At 35.2% G+C, this 12637-nt stretch overlaps 2 protein-coding genes across 2 annotated transcripts; one reads left to right on the top strand and one right to left on the bottom strand.

The window, feature by feature from the left end:
* The first annotated feature begins 1213 nt into the window (after positions 1–1213).
* LOC110688482 (aquaporin TIP1-3-like) lies at positions 1214–2570 on the top strand. Its single transcript, XM_021865238.1, has 3 exons — positions 1214–1426; positions 1531–1781; positions 2040–2570. The coding sequence occupies exons 1-3, from the start codon at positions 1294–1296 to the stop codon at positions 2400–2402; spliced, it is 747 nt and encodes a 248-aa protein (XP_021720930.1). The 5' UTR covers positions 1214–1293; the 3' UTR covers positions 2403–2570.
* Positions 2571–2907: 337 nt separating this feature from the next.
* LOC110688483 (very-long-chain (3R)-3-hydroxyacyl-CoA dehydratase 2-like) lies at positions 2908–8463 on the bottom strand. The gene is made up of 9 exons (XM_021865240.1): positions 7121–8463; positions 6898–6983; positions 6766–6813; positions 6250–6338; positions 6047–6100; positions 4122–4189; positions 3958–4004; positions 3690–3787; positions 2908–3313 (listed from the first exon to the last, which is right to left on the bottom strand). The coding sequence occupies exons 1-9, from the start codon at positions 7177–7179 to the stop codon at positions 3209–3211; spliced, it is 654 nt and encodes a 217-aa protein (XP_021720932.1). The 5' UTR covers positions 7180–8463; the 3' UTR covers positions 2908–3208.
* Between the last annotated feature and the right edge of the window lie 4174 nt (positions 8464–12637).

Here is a 12637-nt window from a genome sequence, read left to right as displayed (position 1 = left end):
GCACAAGATTAGGATCAAAGGAGCAAGAACATGAAATCGTTGAATATATTCACAGTAATCAGCATATGACGTTTTCACCAACCAAATACCAATTAACTAAGTACTTAAAGTCCCTTTCAATTGTAAGATGTTACTTATGTCCAATAAATAAGAACCCACTTCTACTCTGTATATAAAAATACGAGAGCTCCCCGAAGACTGGAGATGTAAAGTAGAGACAGAAATTTGGGAAGCCTACAGTGCTTGTTTTTGATAGGATCATTGTAAAGAGCAGGGAGAGATGACAAGGCAAAATACTGACAATACGGATAGATATTCAAAAATGTTGACATAACGATAACGATAACAATAATAATCACCTATAAGAAAAGAAAAAGGTTAAGAGTACCACAGATAGACAACTCCACGTCTTAAATCTCAAAAAACGCTCTTAAACTCTTGACTCGTAAATAGAAAATCACATGTTTATAAATTGTCCATCATTGAAGATCATGTTTTTATTTAAAACTGTTCTATACTAATATGAAATAAAGGGAAGTACATATGATAATTTACTAATCTCTTCCGCGCATATAAGAGCCGCGAACTAATTTGGTTGGAGGATAGATGATTTAAACATGAGGAGTTTTCTCCATTATTAACTTCAATTTAATTAAGCACTTTAATAATCTACAATTCTCCACTAAACAAGAAATTAATATACTCTATTACACAAAAAAACAAGCACTTAATTATTATCACTAATCAAAATAATCAGAATGACATAAGAATATAAGATTAAAAACAACGAAGTGGAGGCAAGCCAACTCACCTAACCACTCCTCTAATCACACATTAAACTGTTAAGTTTATAAACTAATCTTAATTGGCCTGTACATGTAAAGACTTGATCAATCATTGATGGACCCATCACCACTACTTTTGGCCGGTGATCAACAGTGACATCCACCGTTTGATCATATCTATATGCCACGTGGCGAAACGGGAGCAATCCGGAGGCTCCGACTATTTTCCCTGCCCAAAGGGGCAAAAACATCAAGCCACCCCCTCCCTCCATCCATTGACTTCAAACCCACATTTCTTTTTTTAATTTTTATATTACAAAAAATTAGAATTTTAAAATTTTTATAAAAAAAAATAAAAATTATAAAGAGGGAGAGCCTAGTTTTCTCTTCAAAACCTTTATATGACAGCTATATAAATACAGTCCTAAAGCAGTCTAATGCACCACAGAGCTAAGAAGAACTTAATAGCAAGTAAAAGCTGTTAAAGAGTTTAACTAGCATTTCAAGAATGGCAATCCCTAGAATCGATTTCGGATCACCGGCCGAGGCCACAAAGCCTGCTGCCCTCAAGGCTGCATTGGCTGAGTTTATCTCCATGCTTATTTTTGTTTTTGCTGGAGAAGGCTCTGGCATGGCATTTGGTAAGTTTCACTAATCCATGATCTTTAACTTACTTTATGCGAATTATATAACGTCAACTACTTTAGCTGGTAAAAGAACTAATTGATTATGTTTTGGGACACAGGCAAGCTTACAGGTGATGGTCCTGCATCCCCCGCTGGGCTGGTAGCTGCTGCATTGTCTCATGGTTTCGCACTATTTGTGGCCGTATCAGTGGGTGCTAACATCTCTGGTGGTCACGTCAACCCTGCTGTCACCCTTGGTGCTTTCCTTGGTGGTAGAATTTCCTTCTTTTGCACTATCCTATACTGGATCGCTCAGTGCCTTGGTGCCGTGGTTGCTTGCCTCCTCCTCAACTTCTCCACTGGTGGACTGGTAATTAAACATGAATCCCTAGTATTCCTTTCATGTAGTTCTACTTCAAGTATTCCTCACTACAACTCCCTACGCCCCTCCCCTGCCCCTGCCCCATCCCGAGGGTGTTCTGAAAAAAGTCTTTTTTACCAGATAGGTAGTCTAGAGTCTCTAGATTGGTTCAGTCATCGTAATCTTTCATTTTGTTGATCAACTCATATAATGTTTATAGGTCTAATGCTTAACAACTAACCTGAACTGATCGTTTCCTGTTATCAGCCAACCTCTGCATTTGCTCTATCTTCCGGAGTGACTGTCTGGAATGCCCTTGTCTTTGAGATCGTGATGACCTTCGGACTTGTCTACACAGTCTATGCCACTGCTATTGACCCCAAGAAGGGTGACATTGGCATCATTGCCCCCTTGGCCATTGGTCTCATTGTTGGAGCCAACATCTTGGCTGGTGGTGCCTTTGACGGTGCATCCATGAACCCTGCAGTGTCCTTTGGCCCTGCTGTTGTCAGCTGGTCATGGAACAACCACTGGGTCTACTGGCTCGGCCCATTCATCGGTTCCTCAATCGCAGCTCTTGTCTACCACTGCATCTTCATCCAGCCAGACAACTACGAGGAACTTCCCTAATTTCTCAGCAGATAATTAAAAGAAAAATCTCCCCCCTTTCATCTGCCAATATGTTTGAAAGGCAGTTGATGGGTTGTATATGTTTTTTTTATCCCAAATTTGACAGTGTTCAATTGTGAATCATGGTGAATAGTAAATTATTTGCTTCAATGAATCATATTAGTTTTACTTGTTGCATTTATCGTTTATCTGGAATAATTTCTCAAAACCAGATTTAACTATCACTATTAACCAGATTACCCAGGAAAAAAAAAAAAAAAAGGATTACTAGTCAACAGTCATAAAGCAAGTTACGAACAAATTTTAAGATAAACACAATTTATTTCATCCATAATTAATGTTTCTGGTTCATCTGGGTTTTGAGAAAACATCAAAATCTCACAGTTACATCAGACCTTAGGGAAGAGAAGCTAGATAATGTTATATATTCAACTAAAGGGTATTATAAAGTGGAATTGGTATCAAATACAGAATATTCAAGAAGAACCAACACAAAAACTGACAATTATGAAGGTAGGCATGAGCATCACTATTTTTAACTTTTTGTCAAAAAATATTGCAATGTACATCAGCACCTAAGGACCTAAGGTACTAATTCTTAACTGAAGGCTGACAATGACAGAAAGTTTAACTAGAAACATATATTCAGACTTATTGCATAGAACAGAATATATGAAACAGCTGAGAGAAAGAGAGCTATTGGTTTAAACTCAATAAATCAAGCATCGATAATACTGGAGATACATACAGAATATAAATTCTACCCATTAATCCATTGCGAGATTGCAGAGACTGCATTAAGATGCTCACTCTCTTTTTTTCTCATGATGTTTGCGCAACTTAGATCGTCTTTGTTTCAGTAAATGCAGGTAAAGTTTCATCCAAAGAAGAGGGTAGCAAAGAAGAACAACCTAACAAACAAAAGGATCATCTTAGTGTTAGACATAAACAAATGGCCTTTCGTATGATATTGTTACATACTTCATATTAAAGAAATAATGTGCAAAAGTGCACTGAACAAGTAAAGTAATTCAACATTTAGTCTGGTAATTTGCTTGCTAGGAAACCAAAACAAGGTATAAAACAATTAGATTGTAACCAAGTAAAACATTCGTATTTTAAATGCCAAGTGTTTGGACACTACAAATTTTATGCCCTGAGGCTATAACCAAAACTAGAGCATGAGAAGATGGTTAAAACATGTCAGGCCCACAGTAGAGTAGGAATGCCTCAACCTGGTATTAAAGAAGAGCATCATAGCATATTGAAAAGCAAGTTATGAATTACCTGAACAAAAGTGTGATAGCTGAAAGGGAGGACACTGAAAAAATCTCTGTAAAGGTCTTTCTCCTTTATGTAAGTAAGTGCTTGGTACATGAGCCACACTGAAATATGAAAATCAACACTATTAACAACTACTTTACGCACACTTAAGGAATGAGCTGAGCAGCAACAATACAAAAGAAGCTAAACAATTCTATATCATGTTACAAACTAAACATACAAGGAAAAGAAAGCCAAATAGCCAATACAGTGATATGAAAGGCGGACTTACTTTCACCAGCAACTCCCACTGGATACAGAGGGATGAAAACAGTGTACCTGACATAGGCAATTGTTCAAATGAACAAGGATAGTTAGATACTTGGCAATAGAATTGCAAGTGATTACACATTTATCTACAGAAAGCAAGAGCTTTATATAAGGAATTGAGCAAACCTGACATAAGTTGACCAATATGGACAATCTCCTATACAACTCAATGCATAGTTCGAGTACCTAATTATCTGTATAAATTATGAGCATTAGATTATTCCCAAATGAAATAACCAAAGAAAAATTAGAACAGGTGATGAATGGATGTGTAATGGCAGCAACAGTTGCAAAACCAAAAATATTAGATCATCAAAGGAACTCAAATAAAGCTGAGCCAAAGCCTCTGAATGAGCATTTGAATGCTCACTGAATCTAACCTTTATGCCCTTATCAAGTAAAAAGTGCATGATAACAAGGCAAAACTGTACGTTTAAGGTCCTATAGGATGATTTAACAGTGACGCCTAGCATAATCCATCCCAGTGTAAATGTTTCACATGCAAACTTTGGTCTATGCTACAAGATTTTTCATCATCCTACTTTGATTACATTAAATATTATTCTATGATTGTCTTACAATTACACTCTATCAATCAGTAAAGGTCTCAAACTATAGCACAGGATATAATGAACTGCGAATTGAGATACTAATTTAGGGCAAACACATCAAGAGTTTGTGAAAAACAACTACAGAGTCACAAGTCCCTTCAAGTTAGTCAAGAAGCTTCATCCATGAATGATTTTCTGATCTCTTCTTATATTCACAAGTGTCAAATTCTATCTTACCGGCCTTCTCTTTTTTAATCTATGGGGCTTTTGTTTAAGGCAATTATAGGAATGCATCAGAAAATAGCATGTACCACTTTACAAGAATCTGATTCTGCATCTTTCTGAGGAATCTCAAAAGTCTAAAAAATGCTAATGCTCCTCCAGCATTGATGCTGAGGTGATACTGCTAATCTATTCTGATAGTGGTTGTGACTGCCATATACAGTTGAATATTGATAATAACTTAACTATCCCTAAAACAACTGAGTGCATCTCCTGTCAGTTCCTTTTTACATCACAAAACTCCTCCCAATTCAAAACAGCATCACCAACATTGTCAAAGACTTAATCTATGATCTACACGTCAAGGATTCTTGAACTGGTGTGATCCCAAAGATTCAGAATTAGACAAAACATTTATTTGTCAAGTTCCTTGAACATGATCCCCCTTTGGAAAGAATCAAGAACCTGTTGGTCCTATACCTCCTATTCTATTAGTAAAGTAGTAAGCATAATTTAAGACACACAAAGTAGCCAGCTACATTATCCCTAGTACTCCTATTTAAAGACAGATTGGCCAACATTTGTACATTGATGTCTATTCGTAGATATTATGGATTTGGACAGATAAAAGAATGCTATGAGCATGTAGCTAATAAAAATGTCCTAAGAAAATCAGTTTCAAGCATAATTAAAGATACACCAATCTAAGGCTTGTTCTTTTACCTGAAAACTGCTAGAGTCTCTGAATTGAACTTATCTAAATTCAGCTAACTCATCAACCAAAACTGTACTTAACAGCCCAAAAAACTTATTGGGCATAAAATGGACCTGTAGCACCTTATTTTTTGGGAGATGAATTATAAGCTCTGAACTAAACTACCTAAGCTTATTAGTCAAGAACTTATTAGCTCAATCTTTAGCTAAACTCATTGAACTTATTAGAAAACTTTGATCCCCCCACCCTCCACCCCCCCCCCCCTCTCTTCTCTTAGACTCTGGTGAAATGAACAATACTTTAAAGTGGTCTTCTCAAGCCAATGGAGTAAACTAAAAAGTGTTAAGGTTGATTCAACTGTGTCTAGTCTAGCAATGCAGATTCGTAACAAAAGTGAAGAGTTCCACTCCATATATAATGACAAGTTGTGTAGGAGGAGTATATGGCTTGGAACACAGTTTACAACAATAACAACAAAGCCTTAGTCCAAAAATGATTTGGGGGCTTGGAACACAGGTTCAAGCAGAAAATTTAGATGGATGAGATAAGTTGAAGTAACTCACTTCACTGATGCTCCAGGCAACAAACGTTATGAAAATGGAGGGAGACGTTTGTAACTGCAAAGATTTTCAAAAAGTAGTAACTCACAATTAGAACCTCCCTCATAAAACATTGAATAAAAGGCATGTAAACACATACTACCTCCGTTGGTAGTAAGTAATTAAATGAAGCTCAAAAGATGTATACAAGGGGGTCAAGCTAAAACCTCAACAATTTTCCCAGCAATTGCCAGAAGATAATGGCTTCTTCCTCCCCACTGCATTAGAGGCAACAACACTCCACTTGGCACAATACCTGTCATTACCACAGAAATGAAACGTGCAACTACCATGAGACACAACTACATACTCCTATAATATTCGCTCCATTTAAACACAATTGTCACGTCAATGGTACGATTCAAATCAGCACTATGACAACTAAATCCGACCAAAGTAGTACTCCCTCTATTTCATGAAGATGGTTACACTTTACATTTTCAAATTTGCCCATGTAAATCTTTTAGCATTAATATCTCTAAAACATAATAAAAAGTTCATATGTCGAAAATACATGTTGAGACAAATCTAACAAAATCAAGAACAAACAAATCATAACGATAATCAAATAATTCAAAGTGCAGCCATCTTTGTGAAACTGAGATATTACTAAACAATGAGTAAAAACTACAGCCATAATAACAACATATTAGCTTAGTAAGAAAATGATAGAAGAACAATACCCAAAGCTCCATGTATAACTTCCAAGAATGCAGCTTTTTGCAATAAACCTGGCACCCACAAAAATCAAATTAATTTAATGTAATTAACTCAGAAAAAATGCATTTAGAAAAAAAAAAAAAAAAAGTACTTACAAATTATTTGCCCAGAAGAAGCAAAGGCCCCATTGAAAGATTTAGTGGAAGTAAACCCTATTAAAATTTGTATCAATGCAACTGCCCTGCAATAATAGAAGACGATTAATTATAATATGCAGTGCTAGGAAAAATGAAAATATTTCATGCATTACAATATATAATCATAACAAACTTTGATGATTGCTGTAGAGTAAAATGAAGGGTTTTGTAGAGGAATTACCAACCAATAGTTTGAGCAAAATTGTAAGTGAAGAGGTATAAATTGGACAAACGAGGCATTGTTGCTAAAAAAAATTGCGAAATTCAGAGCTGGGGATTTTTCTGGTAAATACTGCAATTTTTTTGGTGAGAAAGCTTTTTTTTTTTTTTTTTTTTTTTTTTTTGTGTTTTTGGGAGGTAAGCTTTAAAATTTATGAGTAACAAATGGATAATACCAACCATATCTCCCATCAAAAATAAATAAATATCAACATTTTGGGCATCAGTTATTGTGAAACAAAGTACGGACTACATTTACTTTCATTTAAATTTTTATGCTATTTAAAAACTACGAATATATAATTTTACTCCGTATCATATTTTGTGAATGTTCTGAAGTATGAAGGAAGAAGAATTTGGGTCGTGTATATACTTTCAAACTACTATTTTTTTATGTATAGTTTTGAAAGACAATTAAAGTGTTATTTGATTAAAATTATGCATCGATTGATAAGTTTGTATTATACCAGTTGTCTTTATAACAAGTGCACCTAATTTTATCATAACTTAAACGATATTATTAAAAGAAAACAAATTTCTTTGTTTTTTAAAAAAAAAAAAAAAACATGTGTACTTATCATTGAATTAGATTACACTTAGCTTATAAACCTTTGTTTTAATGATATTATCAACTACTCTATATATTTTTATGTAAGATGCATAATCTACCCTTCACAATTCTAAGTGGATTAAGATTTTTCCCAGCAAATTAGTTTCCTATCGCTTTCCTTGTTGCTATAGATGTTCAAATTTTCAGGTACAACATTTAATATATGAAGTTAATGACAAGCAAGTACAACAACAACAGGTTAACTAAAAATTATTCTCTCTCATCCCCCAAACTCTCTGTTCTCTCTCCTCCTCCAAAGAACTTTCTGCCGGAAACCTAGGCTCGCCGGAGATCCGGCGCCGCAGCCGTTTCTCCGGCGAGGTCTCCTCTCTTCTCTCTTCTTGTATTGGGCGTGCGAGGGTCGTCGTGAGAGCCTTTTCTAAGTTTCGAAGGTTCTCAGGGAGTGGTTAGATCGTCCCCCTCCGTCGTCGTTGCCCACCTTCATGTGGAAGGTTTGTGTTTGTTCAAAGGGTCTCTCCGCCGGTGAAACAAGGCCTAAGGACTAGGCCTAACGCCGCCGTCATAAAGGTCATCGGTAGTTTTGACCGTGACGGAAACGGTAAAGTTAGGTTTAGGGTTTCGTGGGTCCTTGCACTGGAGGGCTAGGTCTAACGCCGCCGTCAAGAGTAGTTAGTGACGGAAACGGTGAAGTTAGGGCTAGGGTTTCGAGGTTCCTAGTGTAAGTGGTTTTGGGTTGTCGGGTTGGACGGTGCTCTCCTCTAGTTTGTTCCATTTCTTAAGTATGTTTGTTCTTAGTATTTATCAGAGTTTACTTGCTTTAGTTTTTGTGATGGTATGTTTTATCCCCCGTTGGTTGTTTTCCGGGCTATTTAGTTGTTTTGGCTATAGTATTTTGGATGGTTGTGTGCAGTGGGAGTTAAGCCCCTTTGTTACGGACAGTGGGGTGTTTACTGTGGTAAGAGAAGTTACAGGTGCGGTTGTTGGGGGTTTGAACAAGAAGTTGGCCTTGGCTAAGGTGAAGTGTGTATGTTGTTGGAGTGGTATGGGTTTGGTTTCTCTTTCCTCGGATGTAATGAATTTTTTGGTCATTACTCCTGATTCTTATTATCTGAAGCAGACGCCCAAACTTTGTTTTGGGGTTTCTCGAGCCTCAACGTTGTCAAAGCTTTCTTGCCAACAAGGAAAGCTATTGATTGGAAGGTCACTAGTTCAAGTGACTCGTTTGATGACCTTACTTGGTGATGAGTTGATCTCGCCAGGTGAGGAAGTGCTAGCCATGGTCAAACAGTTTCGATCCCCTCTGTTGCTCTCTTCATGGAATGTAGTATGTTTTTGCTCCTTGGTTTATAAGGAGTCCCTTATCTGCGACTTATCCGGCCAATTCAAGTTTATTTTTGTCTTTAATTTCAAAAGTTGTTGTAACGACTTTAGTGTTAAAAGCCATAGTTTAAGTTTAAGTTCTTGTTCTACAGGTTGTAAACTCTGATTTAATGAATACATTTGCTCTTGTCAAAAATAAAAATAAAAATTCAACAACAACAAAAATCATTTTATCTAAGTTAACTTCTTTAATTCCTCTCTAGCTAGTTGCCTCATTTTCTCTTCTTTTTCAAGTCATCCCTAAGTTAACTTTATTTATTTATTTTATGGTAAGGAGAAGGGCCCTACCGGGTTGGAACCTTTCATGGGTTAACCCGACTCGGGTTAGCGAGTTAGACTCTTTGTGAGTGGGGGAAAATGGTAAGGGAATTCCCACTCTAAATTGACTCTAGTAGAATTTGATCCCATCGTAACCTTTTGGTTGTGAGGTGACAAACCTTACGACTAGACCAAACTTTAATTGGTAAGTAAAATTTGAACATAGGGCAAAAAATTATAAACATAGGAATTATGAATAATTGAATACTCATGATAAGACTTTACTAGACTTATTCTTTTTGTTTGTCTCACTTGATGTCTTTCTATGCAGTTACCGATACATGTATTTAAAATTTAAACATTATTATTTTCACATACACACTATAAAAAAAATATATGAAGAAATAATGTTTTGAAATTACTCATCGAATCAAATCTAACAATTTATTACATGGGTGTGTTTTTTCTCATATCCAACAAAAGTTTTTCAAGAGAGTATTTAAAGTTCCTTTTTCTCACTACGAAAATCCGAAAGTAACAATCAAAAAATTAATGGAAGGGGTATAATAATCATAATAATTCAAATACACGTTTATCCAGTCAAAATACAACAAAACCCTTATTATTAATGTTATTTTAATTTTAGTGTCTAAATTTTGATATGATTCGACTTTTATGCATTTGGACGTTACATATATAACGTATTAAGTATTAACGTCACATGTATGAAGTACTAGAACCAAGCAAAAAAAAGTTTGCATTTTATAATTATGAGGTTGTGGAATCAAAGTCTACTAGTGACACTTTAAAAGTGAAAAAACGTGCCTAACTCGTTAATTCGAGTCGATAGCCTAAGAGGACATGTGAGATGTTCCGGCCCTAACCTAGAAAAAACTAGGACGAGTATTTATGTGGAGTGCTCGTACAATTTACGAGGTAAACTATTTCTAGTTTTCTACAATTTTCTATTTGCAGTAAAACAAAAAACAAGACCCACCCAAATTTCAACCGAAAAACCTTTACGCGGGAGCTTCTGTAATGTCAATATGTCATCGAGTCGATCAAGCCCTAAAATATTCGCGCCATTGGTACCTTCACGTTCTCTCTCTCTCTCTCTCCTCCTTTAATCTTCCTCCAATCTTCAATTAATTGTTCAAATTTTTTTGTTGATTATCAGATTTTAATTAGTGGCGACTTCTACAATGGCGTCCTAAATCGGTGAATTATGCTCATTTGATGAAGGTAGTTTCAAATTTATGACGATTACTTTACAATTTTCTGTAAATCTGCAATCCGTTGTTTTTTTAGGTATTTATAATTGTGTTTACTACAATTGTTGTTAAAACTTCGATTTTAATTAAAATTATGTGAATTTATTGGGATTTACATGAAAATTTGGAGTTTTCTAGGTTGAAATTCCCGAATTAGTTGACGAAGGAAGTGGGGTAGCTACTAGCCTACTAAATAATACGGAGTAAGAGATAGTATTGCATTAGGAAAGTCCAATGTTTCTGTGATTGTAGAATGCAGAACATAATCTCGGAATCATGATTAGAAACCACTAGTTAAAATTGATAGGGATCTATGAAGAACAAATGATTTGTAGTTGGAATATAATTCAGCCGAAACACGTAAAACCACAAATTTCGCCATCATTTGTCGTCATTAAGTGTATTTATGCGCCATTGCGGTCCCGAGTTATCAACATTGTTATCTTTTCTTATCAGACGTGACTTAAGTCGTTTCAGTTTGCTAAGTTGATGCTTGATGGGAATAGTATGTAAAGAATAGAGTATACTATTTTTTTTTATGTAGAGAAGATAAGTTTTGCTTCTTTAAAGGGAAAAATGGCTTTTTTGCTTACTTTTCCAGCTCAAAGGAGGAATTGAAGCTTTATGTGTGCTATTTCTATTCAGATTCCTGTGTTAATATTCTCACTACAGTTGACTAATCAAAGTGGAATTGTTTTTTTTAATTGCGTGTGTGCGTGTGTTCTTGGGGCATTCTTTGATAAGTTTTTTATTTTGGCTCAAATTTCACTATTTTTTTTTTTGCTTGACTACCGGAACCACTACGAAGATATCATGTTGAGACACTACGTTGGTTTAGAATTAATATATTCTTATGTGAAAAGAAGATCACTCCAATTTTAATTGTTTACTCCAAATTTCGTTTTAGTTGGTACTTAATATAATAGTATTAGGTGGACAAAGAATAAAGTGATTGTCATAGATTACACAAAAGGCTATTTGCTATGCTACGATAATATGCTAAATTTATGTATGAGTAAGGAGGAAGTATCGTGTTTTTAACACATTTTTACTATAAGACATAAGGAACTTTGAATGGAGTACCCAGCCAGAAATTCTTTACTGCAGCTGTGGAACATAGGATGCTTCTTTTTTAAACCACTTTGTGCTGTTATATCATCTTCAACAGCCTTAGTAATGAAGTTGGTAGAAACAAGAGCGTAGTGGTTTTGTCTTAACCATTATCAAAGAGTTTAATTTTTTTATTTATTTTAATTTTTTTTTTTAACATTTGTCATGGATTTTGCGTCTCCTGCCTAGGCATTATAAATGACTTGGCATTACTCATTCTAAACACCATCACATAATCAATCAATCAAAGCCTTAATTCCATACGTGGGGAAACACCATCACATAATATTGAAGCTTAAGGAAATCCGATCTAATAACCTTTACAACGTGTTTGGCAGGTGAAAACATGAATAAATTGACGTATAAGTTCGATTAGAAAGTATCTTCCTAATGTCCATAGTATTAGGGGTGAGCATGGGATGGGTATCCGTACCGTTAATACTAATGGTTTGGATAACTGATAACCAATATCATTGAAAGTGATATCCATAAGCCGAACCGATAAATCCGGGTACCTGAATTTTCGGATTGGTTATCGGGTACCCAATAAAATATCCAATAATGATAACTAAACTTAATAATGTAGTTATTATAATATCATTTAACACTAATTAACAACAATACTACATGATCTTAGACCAAAGTATTAATAATATTACTAATCATTGATATTATAAAGTGATTATGAAGTAAAGTAAGAGTTTAGATTTTGGAAAAATAGATTTAAGCAGGAAAAAAAAACAAATAATTGCTTATCGGATCAAATCGGGTAACCGTTAATTTTAAAATAATATCCAATAACCATACCCGATAACAAATTATCGGAACGGGTATCTGAACCGTTATGGTTATCTGATCTTCGGAACGGTTACGGATCGAATTTTTGGGT

The sequence above is a fragment of the Chenopodium quinoa genome, unplaced genomic scaffold (assembly GCF_001683475.1).
Source record: "Chenopodium quinoa cultivar QQ74 unplaced genomic scaffold, ASM168347v1, whole genome shotgun sequence".
NCBI lineage: Eukaryota > Viridiplantae > Streptophyta > Magnoliopsida > Caryophyllales > Amaranthaceae > Chenopodium > Chenopodium quinoa.
This window is presented reverse-complemented; position numbering and strand designations above follow the sequence as displayed.

What these genes read in the sequence shown, in the direction of transcription:
- LOC110688483 (XM_021865240.1), bottom strand. Translation starts at nt 7,179, where the DNA reads ATGCCTCGTTTGTCCAATTTATACCTCTTCACTTACAATTTTGCTCAA. An exon ending in TTGCTGGGAAAATTGTTGAG is followed by an intron (nt 6,101 to 6,249) that starts GTTTTAGCTTGA and finishes AAATCTTTGCAG; the next exon opens with TTACAAACGTCTCCCTCCAT. An exon ending in TATTGGTCAACTTATGTCAG is followed by an intron (nt 4,005 to 4,121) that starts GTTTGCTCAATT and finishes TGCCTATGTCAG; the next exon opens with GTACACTGTTTTCATCCCTC.
- LOC110688482 (XM_021865238.1), top strand. Translation starts at nt 1,294, where the DNA reads ATGGCAATCCCTAGAATCGATTTCGGATCACCGGCCGAGGCCACAAAG. An exon ending in AGGCTCTGGCATGGCATTTG is followed by an intron (nt 1,427 to 1,530) that starts GTAAGTTTCACT and finishes TTTGGGACACAG; the next exon opens with GCAAGCTTACAGGTGATGGT. An exon ending in ACTTCTCCACTGGTGGACTG is followed by an intron (nt 1,782 to 2,039) that starts GTAATTAAACAT and finishes TCCTGTTATCAG; the next exon opens with CCAACCTCTGCATTTGCTCT.